Source organism: Fukomys damarensis, unplaced genomic scaffold (assembly GCF_012274545.1).
Source record: "Fukomys damarensis isolate Sample0158 unplaced genomic scaffold, DMR_v1.0_HiC HiC_scaffold_19, whole genome shotgun sequence".
Taxonomy (NCBI): domain Eukaryota; kingdom Metazoa; phylum Chordata; class Mammalia; order Rodentia; family Bathyergidae; genus Fukomys; species Fukomys damarensis.
The window spans coordinates 20729519-20747327 of NW_022900931.1; the positions used below are offsets into that span (position 1 = coordinate 20729519).

The 17809-nt window shown below is 39.7% G+C and overlaps 2 protein-coding genes across 11 annotated transcripts in view; one reads left to right on the plus strand and one right to left on the minus strand.

Annotated features, from left to right (window-relative positions):
* Window positions 1–14977, minus strand: part of Casc1 (cancer susceptibility 1) — a 67967-nt gene extending 52990 nt beyond the window's left edge. For 4 of the 5 annotated variants that reach the window (XM_010615164.3, XM_010615154.3, XM_010615159.3 and 1 more), the window contains exons 1-4: window positions 14808–14977; window positions 11714–11731; window positions 3471–3555; window positions 1647–1735 (exon numbers count right to left, since the gene is read on the minus strand). In XM_010615164.3, the coding sequence (XP_010613466.1) occupies window positions 1647–1735; window positions 3471–3555; window positions 11714–11731; window positions 14808–14810 (195 nt within the window). In that variant the 5' untranslated portion in view covers window positions 14811–14977. The remainder of the gene's footprint in view (window positions 1–1646; window positions 1736–3470; window positions 3556–11713; window positions 11732–14807) is intronic. The other variant, XM_010615146.3, reaches the window with a different exon arrangement.
* Window positions 14968–17809, plus strand: part of Etfrf1 (electron transfer flavoprotein regulatory factor 1) — an 11014-nt gene continuing 8172 nt past the window's right edge. Inside the window, exons 1-2 of one of the 6 annotated variants that reach the window (XM_010615185.3) lie at window positions 14968–15102; window positions 15420–15492. The gene's annotated coding sequence lies outside the window, so the exon portion shown is untranslated. The remainder of the gene's footprint in view (window positions 15103–15419; window positions 15493–17809) is intronic. The other 5 variants (XM_010615196.3, XM_010615175.3, XM_010615207.3 and 2 more) reach the window with 5 other exon arrangements.

Here is a 17809-nt window from a genome sequence, read left to right on the forward strand (position 1 = left end):
AAAAAAAAAAAAAAAAAAAAAAAAAAAAAAAAAAAAAAAAAAGAAAAGAAAAGAAAAAGAAAAAGAGAGAGTGAGAGACAAGGTCTTGCTAAATTGCCTAGGCTGGCCTCTAATTTGGGTCCAGGGGTTTAGCTCAGTGGTGCTGCTGCCTGTCTCGCAAGTGCAAGGTCCAGAGTTTGATTCTCAGTACCAAAAAAATAAGGGGGGGGGAGATTGAAATACAAAGGGCCTCCTTCAAAACAACAACAACCAAAAAGTAAAATGCAACCTTCAAGTAAAAATTCAGGATTTTAACAATCCTTGTATCTATCATTATGAGTTTCATGATTTCTCAATCCTTAAAGACTTCTGATTTGACTGGAGAGGTTAATGTCTGTGATTTTTTTTTTCTACAATGAACAATCAAATACATCAGCATTTAGAAGTAAATCATTCAGTGAAGAAAAATTTTCCAAGCAAGCAATGTATACAATTGTGCAATCATGCATGAAAATAAAATCTAGTCAGAGGGTTAACACGGAGCAATGTTTAATACAACAGAATTTAAACAGGTCATCGATACAGGTTCTGATCCCCGTTAAGGAAGTACCATTTGTTAATCTGGGCATTGTGGCATTTGCCTGAGGTCCCAGCTCCTTGGAGGCTGAGGAAGGGGCCCAGCAGGAGCAGCACAGTGAGATCTCCTCTCAAAGGAAAACGAAGAAGAAAGGAAACTACCGCTTGAGTTTGGAGTAGAATCCATGGACATCCACAAATATCTGAAAGGCTATCGCAACATCCCTCCTTTTTCCAAATGCAAAGCTGAATGAAGCAAGATTTCTTGTTCATATGCGTCAATCAAAACAACACATTACAACAGCTGGGATATTAAAGTTAATAGGAGAACCCAGTTGTCTTATTAAAGTTAGGCGGTGAAGAAATTTTAAAAAACATTTATTTCTATTTATTTCTCTAACTAAAAATACATAATTTTCTTTCAAAATGTTAATGTATTGGCTTAGGATTACTAAAGCTTTTTAAAAAATCAATGCTTGATGTATATTAACATGTGTCTTTAGATGTATCCTCTTTACTTTATTTTTATTTTTATTTTTTTGTATTAGGGACTGAACTCAGGTCCTTGCATTTGCGAGGCATGCGGTGGAACCACTGAGCTAAAATCCCCTGCCCTCTGCTGTACTTTCTAATGCGCTGAATATTGACAGATGTAATCCATACAAACAAAAGCTCCTTGGGAAGATTTTAAAAAACATTTTAGTGGAGTTTTGTCCTGAGACCAAAATATTTCAGAACTACTGATTTAGCAAAAAAAAAAAAAAAAAGGAAGTATTTTGAAAAATACACTGGTGCCTGTTAAATTTGCATACGAAATAGATTCATGTGGGTTTCAGTGTGGCGAGCAGAGGCTGACGTGAACCGGGGTGTTTAGGGCTCAGTCCTGGTCTCCCCACTGTCCAGCCGCTAACTTTCTCTCTGCTCAGTCTCCTCATCTGTGAGACAGGGTAATAACGTTAGATGTTTTATTCAGCCAAACCAGTCCACATAGGACCAAACTCCCCTGGAGGTTATGAGCTGAGAACAGTGCACAGTGGACAACACCATGTTTTCTTAAGTTTCCCGTGAGAACATTACTCAGGTTTATGTACTTTTTTTTCAAGTTGTTGCCATTTTTCTTTCTCGATCCGCTGTTTTTCGAGCCTTTCCAGTTCTTTCTCAAATTTCAAACGGGCTTCCTCTGAAGAACCAAAAAGAGGGGAAGAAGTAAAGATGAGTAAGATGCTACGTATATAAAACTAAAAAAATGGCTCAGTGATTAGATCACTAGATTATTAGGCCCTTAAGATTACTTTAGGCATTGTTCAGGATGTGGTGGAGTATCTTATCGAAACCGTAATTTGGTTTTGTGATAGAAATCAAAAAGCGCTAGAAAAGAATAACATGACTCAAGCGTTCTGGCTTTCTGGCCAAGAAATGGGTCCACGTCGACATATTTCGTCTCCAAAAGTTTATAACAATCCAATTGCGATTTCAGTCCATAAAATATGGCAGCCCCGTTGTGGGGAGTGAAGGGGAGATGCAGTCTTCAGATGTCTACCACTGTGACACTGACACCATCGGAAGGGATCATCCCAACTTCCTCTCGCTCTAGTAAAAATGAAATACGAAACACATGCTGAGGAATAGAAGTTTGCCCCAGTGGAAGTCATTCCTCAAGATATAGGCCAGCACCGCACAAAGCACCTCGGCCTTGAACCAGAACCACGAACAAAGTAAACCTCTTCTTTATAACATTAAAAAAAAAAGATATAGGTTCCGAGATTGAATTCTTACCATGTGGCAGCTAAAAAAAAAAAAGAAAAAAAAAAAAGGATTTGTAATCCATCCCCCCCAAAAGAGAATAAAAGGGATTTGTAAGATTATATGCTTAAAAATACACAAGGAACCTTTTAATACCCTGAAAATGAATCTATGGACATTCTAAATGCTAAAAGCTACATTGTTAGGGATATTCGGAATTTAAAAATCACTTTTTGGTGCTTTAATTAACCAACATGTTCATCAGTGCGTGTTTCATTAAAAAAAAAGGAAATTGACTTTTTTGGGGGTTCTGTTTTTTGAGATAGGGTGTTGCTGTGTAGTCTAGGCTTGCCTTGAAATCATTCTGTAGCCCAGGCGATTGAGGCAATCCTCCTGCTTCAGCCTCCCAAGTGCAGGGATTACAGACATGTGCCACCATGCCAGTAAATTGGCATTTAATTAGGCGAAACCTGGGTGTGGTGGCACATACCTGTGATCCTGGCCCACTGGAGGCTGAGGCACAGGACTGCCAGGAGCTCAAGGCCAGCCTGGGCTACATAGTGAGTTCAAAGGCAGTCTGAACTACACAGCGAGATACTGTCTCAAAAGAGAGAGAAAGAGAGAGAGGGAAAATCAGGCAAAAATATCGCAATTGCAAGAATTTAGGATGCTCTCTGCTCTTGCGAGCTGTGTGTACCATATCGAATGAAGTCCAGCTTCAGAATTCATCTTGCACAGTCAGCGCCAGTGTCCCTAACTTCATCAGTAAATAAAAATATGTCAAGATAGGTTGCCAGAACTAGCAAACTAAAGTCGAGAGGATGGGCTCAAACTGAATTTCGCATAAACAATGTACTTTTCAAAGAGTGTAAGCATGTCCCAGATATTGCTTTGGGAAAATGGCCCCCAATTAGCCAATGTTGATTTGAAATGCAAATTGAACTGGGCTCCTAATTTTGTGCGGCAACACTACCTCAAGACGAACGCAACGCGGTTGGCGTGTACTCTACTAATAAATCTGTCAGTGTCCACTCGCCGATAGGCGTTCATTAGAAAGCAGATTTAAATCAGACAATGTGAGGAATTTTGAAAAACCGTGACTGGATTACAGAAGTCCTGAGCGACTGCTAGCATCACTTGTGTGCGAGAACAGAGCCACCGTCGTTTCGTACCTGCCTCCCGCAGTCGTTTCTCCTCTTCCTCTTGGAGCTGCTTCAGTTGTTCCGCTTTAGTGATTTTCTTTTTCTTACTGCCAGACTGAACAAAGACCGCAAGGCTTAAACAGGCTCCTAGCGTGCACCCACGTTATTTAAAAATACGTTTCCTTAACTAGTAATAAGGAACAAGTTTTGCTTTCATGAAACGTATCTTTCACGCACTCATTCAACAGATAGGACTGCCTATTAAGGCACTGACTCAGTGCAGCAAACAAACAAAAGCAAGCACATAAACTATGCAAATTCAGGGATGACAGTTGTTATGGGTTTAGATCGCAAATGCCCCCTAGAAGTCTCCTGTGATCCGAAGTTAGGGGGTGAGGGCGGGGAGGGGTTGTACAGGGCTCAGCTCCTAGCCCAGTGTGCTGACGGGAAGTGGTCACTAGGGGGCGACCTGGGAGGCCGTGTTTTTGGTCTCAGCTCCCTCCCTTCCTCCCCTGCTTCCTGGCTGCTCTGGGTTGAGCAGCTTTCTTCCACCATGCCGGCTCTTTCTTGAAGGCAGGTGACTACGGGCTGAAACCCCGAACCAAAATAAACCTCTCCTTTAAATTGTGGGTGTCAGATATTTTGTCTCAGCAATGAGAAAGTGACTAAGACAACAATGACAAATATATGCAATTTATTGATTTTTTTTGGTACCGGTAATCGAACTCAGGACCTTGCGCTTGTGAGGCTGCTGGTTGAACCACTGAGCTAAATCCCCAGCCCTAATGCAATTTAAATAATTCTTTCATGCCAAGTTTCCACGTCTGTAAAAAGAAAAACCTCATCTTCTTATAAGGAATAAAGTAAAATATATGTAAAAACAGTGCTAAAGCCGTTCATCTGTTTAAAAAATGTATTTTTATGATTAGCAGGTATACAGAGAATTATTTTGCAAGTATGAGAAAGGATTGTTTTTTGTTTGCTTTTGAGAGGAGGTCTCTCTATGTAGTTCACACTGGCCTTGAACTTGCTATGTAGCCCAGGCTGGCCTCAAACTCGAAGTGATCCTCCTGCCTCAGCCTCCTGGGTGGGAGGATTGTTTTTAATAACGCAGTTCAAGTAAAATGTTTGTAGAGAAAGTGATATTTAAATTCATGCTCAAGGGAGATGCTCCAAGAAAAGACAGAGAAAAGCTGCAAGAAAGAGCTGGATAGCCAACAAATTCAGTGGGCGCTGTAAGACTCCAGGAAGAGAGGAAGAAGGAAATGAGAAGAGGAAAGAAGGATCAAACCTATGCTGAAAAGTCTGGACGTTGTTCTAAGAAAAATGAAAAACTCCTAAGTTTTTGAGAAGGGCTGTAGCTACTAAGATGTGATTTTTTTGTATCAGTGATTGAACTAGGGCCCTTGCGCATTTGTGAGGCAGGTGCTGGAACCACTGAGCTAAATCCCTGGCCCTAAAATATGATTTTTGAAAACTAACCTTGAATGGGGGAGATATAATTATAAAGAGGATACCATTTTGGCCCCTGTTAACAAGAGTTAATAAACTGAATCTTGGCAGTGGAAAGCAGAGATTTACAAGCTAACATTAATAACAATTAAACCCGAAGAAGAGGAAGGACTCAGAGGAGAGTCTGAAAAGAAAATGGAGCCCTAGAACAAGCACATTTAAGAGAGGAATCGATGGGAAATTTAAATAGAATTTGTGGAAAATGCTGGTAGATAATTTCTCTTGCTCAATTAAAACTTGTCAAGTCATTTTAAGGTGGCCATGATTTTTGTTGTGGTTATTTGTTATTAGGAATCTAACTCAGGATCTTGCACACGTGATATACATTCTTTATTAAGCCTTTACGTTACCGCTCTCAACACAGTTCCTTCCTTTTCAGACTTCCTTTGCTGGCTTCTCCTGCTCAGCTGTACCTAATCCATAACTTTTAAAATTGTAGTACTTATTCACATACTCCCTAGAAATTTTTTAGAGTTATGTACTTCTTTACTCAGTTTAACTTGGCATTAAAAACTTTCCATCACAAGGTTAAAGAGCTGAAAATACACTTTTAAGTATAGAATCTATAAATGAAAACTTTTCCGGCACTATTAATTAAATCCATCACTATGTAAAATAAACCCTATGGAAACTACATACCATAACAATAAACGATATCACCGATTTAAAAAATATGACAAGCTCTTCTTTAATAAAAATATAATTATTTTTCTCTTTGAAGTCATATTTCCATTCTAATTTTCTCAAAAGATATAACCCTGACGGTCAGGGATTTAGCTAGTGCCACTGTACCTGCCTGGCAAGCACAAGGTCCTGAGTTTGAACCCTGGTACTGAACCCCCCCAACAACAACAACAAAACAAAAGATAACAACAAAATATAACCCTAATATAATATACTTGAAAAACTTTTGTTAAGCTTCCTTTCATGTTTATTTGCTACAAGAATATGTATGAGAACTTAAAGCATTCATTTCCCTCTTTTCTAAGTATTCAAATTTTCCCTGGATTGGCTTAATTTTATATAATTTTTAATATACAATACGAACAAAGCAATATGATATAAATTATTCTAATTGAATATTAAACAGGAGAGTAATTTTTTCCTGGATATACATGTCTTGATGAAATCAGTTGGGCTTTTTCTTTTCTGCGGTTAGCTCATTATCTGTGTGTAAGTTTTAGCTGTTATTAATGAAACAGATTCAGATTGTTTTAATTTTTCATTTTTAAAAGTATGAGGACTGAGAAATCTTTATATTGAAAAGTCAATGGGAATAGGTTTGTTATAGCAACATCATTCAGTTTTTTGAACTCCTCCTCCATGTCATACGTCAAAAATCATGTATTGAGTTATCATAGATTTCCTGAGACTGGCAGAGCCACTGGGTGCTCGACATGAACCCCCAGAGCCCGAAGACCAGACTCACAGCAGCCTCCTGCCTTTGTAAAGCCACGTGACTAGCGGAGCTATCAGCCTGGCGTGTGCCCCCCAGAGCCTGAGGACCTAGACCCCCCAACTCCAGCAAGACATCTGCAGTCAAGACCACCAGGGCACGTGCACACACTTGCACACACTTGCACGCCTGTGTTGTTCTAGCTGAAGGACTCGCATGGAGACTACACTTGTGTACCCACCAGCAGCAATGCCAAGTCACTCCACCCAACAACCCCCTGGGAGCCACCCCCATATAGGAACATGATTTTTCCTACAATAGCTGCCTCACACAATCAGAAGAGGTGAGCATTCTACCAGATGTGCAGATACCAGTGTAAAACATAAAGGAGCAGGGAAATGTAACACTTCCAAACTAACACAGTAATCCTCCAATAACAGATTCCAACTAAACCTATGAGAAATAAAAGAAAAAACGAAGCAAAGAAAAACAAAAAGAATAAAATTAAATCTATGATGTGCTCCCCAAAGAGTTCAAAATAATGATCTTATGGAGACTCAGCAAGATAAAATAAACTGTAAGACAGACAATATCAGGACAGTAATTTATGATCTGAATGAAAATTCAACTGAGACACAGATTTATAAAAAATAACCAAAAAACCCAAACCAAGCAAACAACCAGAAACCCTGAAGCTGAAAAATTCAATAGGTAAAATAAAAATATAGTTGAGAGATGAACATGTTCAAAATCTAACTTAAAACTGGACAAATGTTCTGAAAAGTCATTTTTCAAAAGAATAAATACAAATGACCAACAAGCATACTAAAAATATTCATCATCAGACTTAGCAAGGCATGATAATGTGTGCATGATTAATGCAATCCAAGCACTCTGGGAAGCTGAGGCAGGTGGATCGCAAGTTTAAGAACAGACTAGGAAGTTTAGTGACTTTATGAGAACCTGTCTCAAAATAAAAAATAAAAAAAAGCCAGGGATGTTGCTCAGTGCAGAAGTCCTAGGTTCAACTGCTAATATTGCAAAACAAACAAACAAACAGCTTTACATAAATGTATATAGTTATGACTTTGCTTTGTGGCAAAGTATATATAACATAAAATTTGACATTTTAATCATTCTCAAGCATGCTATTCTGTCCTTGTGATACAGTGTTATTATTTCAGCTTTATTGTATTGTTTTGGGATTTTTTTTAAAGGTAGGATCTTGCTATGTAGTGCCAGCTGGCATCATTCTTACTTTGTGGCTCAAGTTGACCTCAAACTCATGGTGCTCCTCCCGCCTCAGCCTCCTGAGTGCTTGGATTACAGGCATGAGCCACCATGACCAGCTTTCAACTTTATTTTATATTTATTTATTTATTTTTGGTACCAGGGATCAAACTCAGGACCTTGGGCTTGCAAGGCAGAGGCGGAGGCTAGACAGAGCTAAATCCCGGCCCTCAACTTTATTTTTGAAAATACCTTAGCTGGTTAGGAATTCCAAGGTAGCAATTACTTTCTTGAAGTGCATTGAATACATTCCACTGTCTTTGGCTTCCATTGTTGCTGTCAACCTTTTTTTTTTTTTTTTGTACCAGGGATCACACTCAGGACCTTGTACTTGCAAGGCAGGCACAGTGCCACTGAGCTACATCCCTGGCCCTCCATTGTTCCTATTAGGACCAAAGTTTAAGCTCTACCCAGTTTTGCAAATATACTCTTGATAAAAACAGGGAAGCAAAACACAGATGAAAACAGTTCCAGCACATCTATTTCTTTGGTTCCTGTCTTCACTCAAGTTTTTTTCCTGATAATTTCTTACTATCTCATCACCATTTAAATGTTTTTACGATGATAATTTTGATCTAAAAGGGAAAGATCAAAATGCTAGCTTTGATCTTCTTCTTACCACTTTAATCCAAAGTTTAAAGCTTCATATTTATCTCAAAGCATTAAAAAATGCCTAGTATTTACCTACTCGACGAAGCTCAGTCTTCAGACTTCAGTGACTGGCCACAGTGGATTCACTCTCTATGACTGTCTTCAGTACAGACACATGGGCACATGTGTGTCTTTGTCCCACGCTGTCTTATTTGAGTGTGAGGCAGGCGTGAGTTGATTCGACCTCCCTATATATTGCTTTTTAAAAAATGAACTTTAGGGCTGGGGCTATAACTCAGTGGCTGGGGCTTTGATTCAGGAAAGCTCTGCCGACACCAGTGTCTTCAATTGTCTGTTGATCTTGTACCACAGACACCAGAGCGACAATGCACAGTGAGGTTTAACAGGGACAAAACAAAAACAAAAAACCTGTGTGCAGCTAGGTGGGTGGCTCAACCTTGTAGTCCAGCTACTCTGGAGGCTGAGGCAGGAGGATAGTAAGTTCGAAGTAAAACTGGGCAATTAGAGAGACTCTCAAACTAAAACTAAATGGCTGGGGACATGGCCAGTAGTGGTATAGCACTTGCCTGGCAAATACAAGGCTCTGGGTTCATTCCCAGTGCCAGAAACACAAAAACAAGATTTGGAGTGGCTAAGTTATTTTTGTTTTTTAAGTGGGAAGGTGACTGTGAAAGAGGAAGATGCAATAGCAGATATGCAGGACACTGGGATATTATATTTTCTCAGGAGTTGGTAAATATGGAAGTCGATGATCAATTTCCATAAAATTATGTCTCTTTATATCCTTAAAATATCTCCCTGTACACCTAACAGTGCTTTCAGTAAAAGGTAGGTTTGAAGATTTACTTCAGTTTGAAGCCTTTTGACCCGGAATTTTTTTTTTCCTTTATTGGATTTTTTGAGACAGGGTCTAGATATGTCCCCCAGGCTGGCCTTGAACTCCGGAGGATCTTCCCGTCTCAGCCTCCCAAGTGCTGGGATTACAGGCGTGCGCCAGCCCACCACGCCCACGACCCAGACTGACCCACGTCTTCCTTTCACTCCTGCTCTCCTAAGTGAATTTTCCACATGTAAAAATGTAATGAAGCCGGCCATGGTGGTGCACGCCTATAATTCTAGAACTCCAGGAGGCTGAGGCAGGACTGCAAATTTGAGCCCAGCCGGGGCAACTTAGTAAAATTAAAAGTGAAAAGGACTGGGGATGAAGCTCAGTGTAAAGACTCAGGTTCAATCCTCAGTACTGCTCTGCCAAAAAAAAAAAGTAATCAGATCATGTCACCCTTCTGCTTACAACTTTCTGCCCATCCCACCCAGAATGAAATATAAATACTCCACCACAGCCTACTTGGCTATGAACTATTGTTTGCTTGGTAGTACATGGCGAGAATCTCAGGACTTAGGAGGCTGAGGCAGGAGGATTGCTGTCTGAGGCCAACCTGGGCTACAGAATGAGTTAAAGGCTAGCCTGAATTAGAGTGAGACCCTGTCTCAAAAAACTCAATTCATACATACATACGTACATACATAAATGAATGCCCACATAAACCAATTAATGACACACAGGACCCTCTAGAATGTTCCTCCCTTAAGAATGTTTCCAGAACCTTCATAAATTCTGTTCGGTTCTATTCACAACCTCTAAGAGTATCAGGGTGCTAGTGGGCACAAGTGACTGAAAAAGCAAACATAGATGGCATATAACACTGTTCCTTGAACAAATATTTAATTGTATAAACACTGAAATACACATTTATGTAAGCATTTCTTCTTTTTTTTGAATCCACAGAATTGAATTTGGGTCCTTGCACTTGCAAGGCAGGTGGCAGCACCATTTAACTAAATCCCTAGCCCAGAAGCCACGTGTTTTTAAGTATCTGGAACATTAAGTGGAGGTTCATATATTCATTCAACAAACACTGACTGAATTTCTACTATGTGCCAGGCACTGTGCGGAAGGTATAAAAACAAATGTGCTACCGAGCTTAAAGAGCTCGCAGATATCAATACAGTCCAGTGACAGAAAGGGTTATCATTGAGGTACATTGTACTAATGCATGAGAACGACTTTACCAGTTCTAGGACCCCCTGGGGATATCAAAATCCACAGACACTTAAGCCCTTTCTGTAAAATGGCACAGCATTTCCATAAAACCTACACAAATCCTCTCATATATTTGAAGTCATCACTAGATTACTTGTAATATTTAGTAAAACGTAAATGCTGTGCAAATAGTTGTTAACCTGTATTGCTTGGGGAATAATGGCAAGAAATAAAGCTTGTACATGTTTCGTCGGTGAAGACTCAGTCTCTTCCCAAACATTTATTATTTCTTCATGGTGAAAATATTCAGTGCCCTTTCTTCTAGCTTTTGACATATATAATATATTATGCTGTGTATAGTTATAATTTTTTAAAAAAAGAATTTTTAATCCACGGCTGGTTGACTTCATAGATGTAGAGCTTAGGGATAGAGGAGCTGACTGATTTTACAAGAGACGGTGGAGGACAATTTTACAAAGAAATGGCCTTTGAGATATGTCTTAAAGCACTCATTCCAAACCCGATACCTGATTGGACCAGGTAGGTAAAAAAGTACGGGGTTTGGTCATGGTCAGAACCCTGAATAACAGAAGACTTTTTCTACGCCTAAAAGGAGTAGCTGCAATGAGCCCAGCCAATTGTTGCCTTATAGGATTGCAAAAATGTTGTTAGAATTCTAGTATTTCAGGAATAGATGAAAATCAGACTGTTGGAAGAAAACAGTCTGCAACTGATTTTTGTAAAGAAGGAAAGAACTTTTCAGATCAAACAAAATATGTTAGCTCAATCTGGCCCACTAGGCAAGAGATTATAAACTCTACCTTAAAATATACTTCTACAAAGTGAAGAAGAGAAAAGAGCATTTCAGACATAGAGAACAAGTACACATTTCATTGAACTCGAAGTTTTATACAGTACAGAAAAAAAAAAACAAAAAACAGGTATATGCTAACCCTTTTAAAGTCATATTGGGCCAGGGATTTAGCCCAGTGGTTCCAGCACTTGCCTTGCAAGCGTAAGGTCCTGAGTTCAATCCCCGGTACCCCCCCCAAATAAATAAATAAAGTCATATTAACTTAGGGTTCACTTTTTAAGTCATAGCAGGTTATCTAGGCAAATTTTTTTATCTGGAATAACTGAAAGGAGTTCCTAATCCAAGACTTTCTATAGCAGAAATAACAAAAAGCCTAAAATATACAGGTAAAAATCAATGACTATATTTAAGTGTTTTTGAGTAACTGGAAATATGTCAAGTTTGAAATATTTCTGTAGCTGTAAAGGATTAGCCTATGATTTAAGTAGCATTAATAGCTAAAAAGTAAATTTAATAAACTCTATATACTACAAACTAGAAAATTATTTAGAATTCTGTTCATATAATGTATTCATAAAACTATTTTGAGAAGAATAATTTCTACATACCTTTTTTGCTTTGGGACCCTAAAAGTTGAGGAAAAAAAGAATTGATAAATTTTAAAAAGAATTAGATACTTTTAACAAAAGTACCATTATTATATATGTGTTAAAGTTAGGAGAAGCTGGGTAAGGGGTATAAAAGAACTCTCTGTACCATTTTTGCAACTTTTCTGTACATCCAAAATAATCCTAAAATTAAAAAGCTGTTTCAAAAAGAATTCAGATACAACTATAAGCACAAACAGAAAAAGATAAGGTAAAAGTTCACCCATTAACACATCCTTGAAAGCAAATTCCACACTATTTTTTATGACCATCAAGGATCTATATTTAATGAAATGCCCTGTCACTAAATAATACCAGCCAAAAAGTACTAGTCTAAAAAGTGCCCAGAGAACTAGGCATGGTGGTGCACGCCTGTAATCCCAGCAGCTTTCACGAGGCTGTGGCAATACTATCTCTGCAAGTTCACTGTCAACTGGGGCTACATAGTAAGTTCAAGGCCAGCCTGAACAACATAGCAAGACCCTGTCTCAAAGGCAAAACAAAACAGAAAGGAAACAATCCAAAGAAGAAACACTGACTGTTTATTGACATAGTCATCAAACCTGAAAATGTGGAAATAATCTTACATTATATACAGATAATCTTTCTGTAAAATAAGATGGATGATTTTTATAAAATGGGAACGAGTCACTTGAAGTAGGCAAAGCCATGAAAAAATTTATATTTTTCAGCTATGTATTTTAAAGCAGGTATGTCCTAGAAATCATTTTGCAAGCATAGTATTTCAATAAAGATTCATAATTACAAGTACTTTCCAATAATGCTACTTGTGATTTTCTGATTAGGTCCATATGTCCATCAGATTTCTGGTAAGGAAATTTATGGATCATGTGACTATAAGATTACACACTTTATATACTTGAGGAGCCAAACATGGAAAATAATTGGTTCAAGCCATAAATTAATCATTATATAAATGTTAACATTAATATATATTAGCAATTACATCTTGAGCAGTACATATATTTTACTAATTCATTCAACAGATATTTATTAAGTAATTTTCTAATTTTTGGTACTGGGGATTGAACTCAGGACCTTGTGCTTGCAAGGCAGGTGCAGCACTGCTGAGCTATATCCCTAGCTCTTGCAGATATTTATTAATGATTTGCACATGAAGCCATCTGAGGTACTGGAGATAACATACAGGTGAACAGCAGAGACTGCTCGTAGGAGTTTTACAAATATAACCTATATATATTTTATTATTTGCTATCTATTAATAGTTAGCATATTTCCATCTTGAAATAAGTACTATAGAGCGTGGAATAGGTAAATAGTATTGCCGCTGTTCTCAAGTAACCATATTTTAAATATGGGCAAATTGTCATCTCTCACCAGTGTTTTAATACAGAGCATGTTAAGGAAAAGCACACCTCCTCCTTTCTGTACGTAAGAAAAGCCATTATCTACCGAAGTAGTTGGCATAGCTTTAATCTGGTCAGCTTTCTTAGAAATAGATGTTCCTGGGCTAAGTCTGCGCACTCGCTTCTCTTCCCACATTGTGATTTAGGAGACACGGTGGGCTGAACTATGTCCCTTCAAGTTTCATATGCAGAGGACCTAACCCTTAGTATCTCAGAATTCCATCTACTTAGAAATAGGGCTTTGGTGATTTAATTAGTTACATTAAGATGAGGCCACCCTGGAAAAGAGTGGGCCCATAACAATATGACTTACAAAAAGAGGAAACATGGACATAGATACCCAGGGAGAATACCATGCGAAAAATGAGGTTATGCTGCTAAAAACCAAGGGACTATTAGAAACTAGAAGAGAGGTTGGATAAAACCCTCCTAAGGAACTTCAGAGGAAGCACAGACCTGCTGACACCTTGAATTTAGACTCTCAGGCTCTCGAACTGAGAGACAATACATTTCTCTCATGGTACCCTCTTCCTTATCAGCCCCTGGAAACCAATACAATACACCTGGGACTGAGTTCCTGGAAACTGCAGCCGTGGCACTGTGTGGACTGGAAGTTCCATGGGCCACAGTTGGAACATTTCTAGAAGGCTCTGGGAAGAAGAAACTCAAGTCCACATTCAAAAAATGAACACAAAGATGATTATTCTCATAATCTGCCCGTAGTTTTAAATTGGTTTAAGCTCCATTTGCTTCCGGGAATACTCTCCACTGTTCCCACCACTTGTGGAAAAAGTCATATGTATATTTTAAAATAAGGTGAAAAGCACCAATCTTTCCTTCCTCTCTTTCTCCTTCAATTTAATCATTTCCAGCTTTGGGTTATCCCACTTCAGATCCTTCAACTGTTACAGGTAGAAAGTCGTATTGCAGTTAATTTGTTTAATCTCCCACAGCAGGATGGTCACATTCATCTATCTTTGGCTTCCAGCCCGGCACCAAACACCAAGAATGCAATCCATACTTTCCCTTAATTAATACATTAAATAATGGAATAAGTAATTACATTCCCTAATTCCTGTGATTTTAATCATGAAGATCTCTTGAAGGAAATCATAGGTAAGGAAATGGGAAAAGAGATCATCTCAAGCTACATGCCGGTTTCGTCTCCATGAAGATGTGACAGTTGAAGACGAAGGCAGAAAAGAGAAAATGACAAGCTTTATCCTATTTAATGCAGGCTGAGTACTTTGAATCACAAGTCATAATCCTACAAAAGACCACAAAAAATAACTTTTTAAAGCAGAGAAAGTTATATCTATTTTTAATCAATTGCCAAGGAGGTATAAATCATTTTCTCCAGTTGCAGTAAGAGAGCAATTTAGTGGAATTATCCGTTACTAGCTTGAGACCATGTTCACAGTTGGCGGGTTTAGGAGACCATGTTAGCATTCTGGCCATCTCTAGTTTGCAGAAACTGAGTTGGGACTCCGGACGCAGGACCGGAAGGCCACTGGTCAGGAGATGGCCAAACCCTCCATCGGGGCTACGAACTTTTTCCTAAATAGATCCCCTCTACAATGTGAAGGACTGTTATTACACCCTTCAACGCTGGGGAAGCAGAATTAATTCACGCCCCTTCACCAGTCTCTCTCATCTTCCCCGCTCACCATGAGGAGGCCAAGCGCGACCTTCACCCTCGGCAAAGTTGCAGCTTCTTAGTGTGGACAAACGCTCCTGGGTCGTCAGGACGACAGGCCACGCCCACCACCCTTAAAGTCCGCGCGCGGGCCCGCCCACACGGCCCGCGCAGTCGCACTGGGGCTCTTCCGGTCGGTATCCTGTCCCGCCCAGCTCCGGGGTTGGCGGCGGAGAGGTCGAAGCGATCCCGGGCTTGCCTGGCTGCGGCTTGCGGGCAAAGGCTTGAGTGTTGTTTTCCGGATCCTGAGGTCTGGAGGCGGTGAAGTATGCTCTGGGAGAAGACTGCTGGGTGTTGGAAGGGGTTTCTGATCGGCTTCTGACGTTGACAGTCTCCCTGTCTTCCCAGCTGTGTGTCAGGGCGAGTCTCCGGGGTGTTGGGGAAGGACGGGGAGCAGGGACGCGCTTAGGTCAGGCGACGGCCACCACAGCTTAGGCCCCCAAGACGGGGCTCGTTTGGGGATCTAGAGACAGATCGGCTCCACCAGTTGGTTACTCTGAACACAGAGTGGCCCAGATTCTTCTCTCTGCTCGCGATTCTTTGTACGCACTTACCGTGCAACACCCACGATCTCTTCCCTCAGGGCAGCCCCCAACAGTAATTGGAAGTGTTTTGAAGCCATTCCTGGCCAAAGCATTCCTTACAGATGAAGACTGGTAAGGCCCGGCAAACTCATTAAACTATCTGTCCAAGGTCACAGACTTATTGCACAACCTTCAGAAGTTCAGTCCCTCCCCACATGAAGAAACAGTGGCACCTAAGACCAACAGGAACGCTAGAACAAATTAAGTAACGCCGTTCTCTTTCCAAAGCCCAGCTGAATTCCCTTAGGACTTTGAGACCTGTCTAAACCCTGTTTTAGCATGAAGTACCTAAAAATTACTGAATTCTCACTCTATAATGCTCCATCCGTTCCAACGGCATTTGCAAGATTTATTCATAAATCAGTAGCACTGACTGAGCCGGTCTTTATGGGAAAAGTGTTATTAGTCCCATTCAACAAATCTTGGCGGTGTAATAGTTGATAGCTCACCTCCCTCCATATCTTGGTAGTGAGATTAAAAACATCTTACTGTTAGCTTCCTATAGAATTCTAATTCAGCTTCCATAGTTATTTTATATGGAAGTAAGCTTTTGTCTTGAATTAATTTGTCAGTGAAACAACTGTTTCATGATACAAAACTCAGTCAACCCTTACTGAATGAAGGATTACAGGATTGCTGGCTATTAGGAAGTCTAATTACCTTAAATTTCCCAAATTAACGTTAAAATGGTGGATCCCCAGGGGAACGGACTCACGTGAGCTCTTTCATACTGTCACTGCCCCTTGCAGGGGAGGACTTACATGGATGTGTTAAATTCTCAAATGCTGAATTATGTTCCACCAGTCCTATGCTATAAGGGTTTATACCAGTAAGCTTTGTGGTCCTCTAGAACTCCCTGTAATGGACTTCACACACCCTAAGAAGGCCTGTTTCCTACTATCAGTTTACCTTTTCATGTGTGTAGTACCTGCATAGGCATCTTTTCTCCCCTCATTTGAATAATCTGCCTTCTAGGCCTAGACTGAGTTGTATGTCAGCCTCTAACAGGAAACTTTCTTGCCACTTACCTTTCTGATTATTTACCCTCTGGTGCTGGCAAGTCTGTTTGAACCAAGTTGCTCAGAACCCAGTGACAAAGAAGGTACTGCCCCTCTTGGCCAGTTTTCCTTTAGGTTTTACTGTCATCTGAACTTCATGCTAAAATGAATCGAGCTTTGGGCACTGTAGCTTCTAGTAAAATGACAATTCTCTGTTAACCCATGACGGGAGCTGGTTAAGTCTTACCCCCCTCAGCTTGAGTCCCTGGAAAAAAATTAATGGAGGCTGCATCTCCTTTTCACTTACCACACATTTCCAACGTCTCAGAATAAAGGGAGACCTTGGACACTAACGTAGCTTCTATACCTTCCATGACTTCACACAGGTTAAGCAGCAGCCTGGGTCCCTTCTGACTTAAATTGTTTCCTTAATTGGAAATCCAAGTAGACCTATGTTTCCCAATGGCTAAAATAAACCTAAATGTCTATCAGTTAACTTTAGCATAATAAATTGCTTTAATTCATGTAAATCAACCTCAGAGAACTAGGTAAGTTTACTGTGGCCACACTAGCTTTATTTTTGCTAGGTAAATCTTTCATTAGTCGTAATTTGTATTAAAGCCAACAACTAGCCAAGTGTGGCCAATGCTGGTAATCTCTGCACTCAGCAGGACGAGGCAGGAAGATTGAGAGTTCAGGCCAGCCTGGGTTACAGAGTGAGAACCTGTCACAAACAAAACCCCCAACAACTTAAAAGTAAACTCCAGCCAGATCCCCCTAAAAGCTTAAAAAAAAATCACATATTTTGAATTACACAAAGCTGTGCTCTTTGACAGGCATTAGGCAATAGTATTCTATGTACATTTAACTTTGCATTACTTAAAAACCACAGTTTTTAGCAATCATTGTATAAAAATAGACCACACTGGCAGTGACTCTGCCATGAAACTTTGAATGAAATACTGTAGTTACTATTACAGTGAGTTAAACATAACTATCTCATTTTTTTAATATCCCTTTAGGAAGAGTTAGTGGAATAAAATTGAGAAATCGTAAAGGTGATGACAGCAGTTAAAACTTTAAAAGCTGGGAAACAGATGAATGAATGTGACTCAGCAACCAGGAGAGCCCAGTTACACTGCAGATTCTGCAATGGCACTAGATCAGGGGCCATGGAATTGGAAATATGAAAATGAGACTAAGTGAAAGCTATTTGAGAAACACCTCAAGTAACTGTACTCCTTCTTAGGGAAGGCAGTAGTAGTTTATTTCTGGACAAAGTAATGCCAGGTCATTCTCAAGCATACTAAAGTACGTGAGAAACAAGTGAGTTTAGTTATACTAATGGCAAATGTGAGGCCCCCATTATTGCTTTTTTTTTTTTTTTTTTT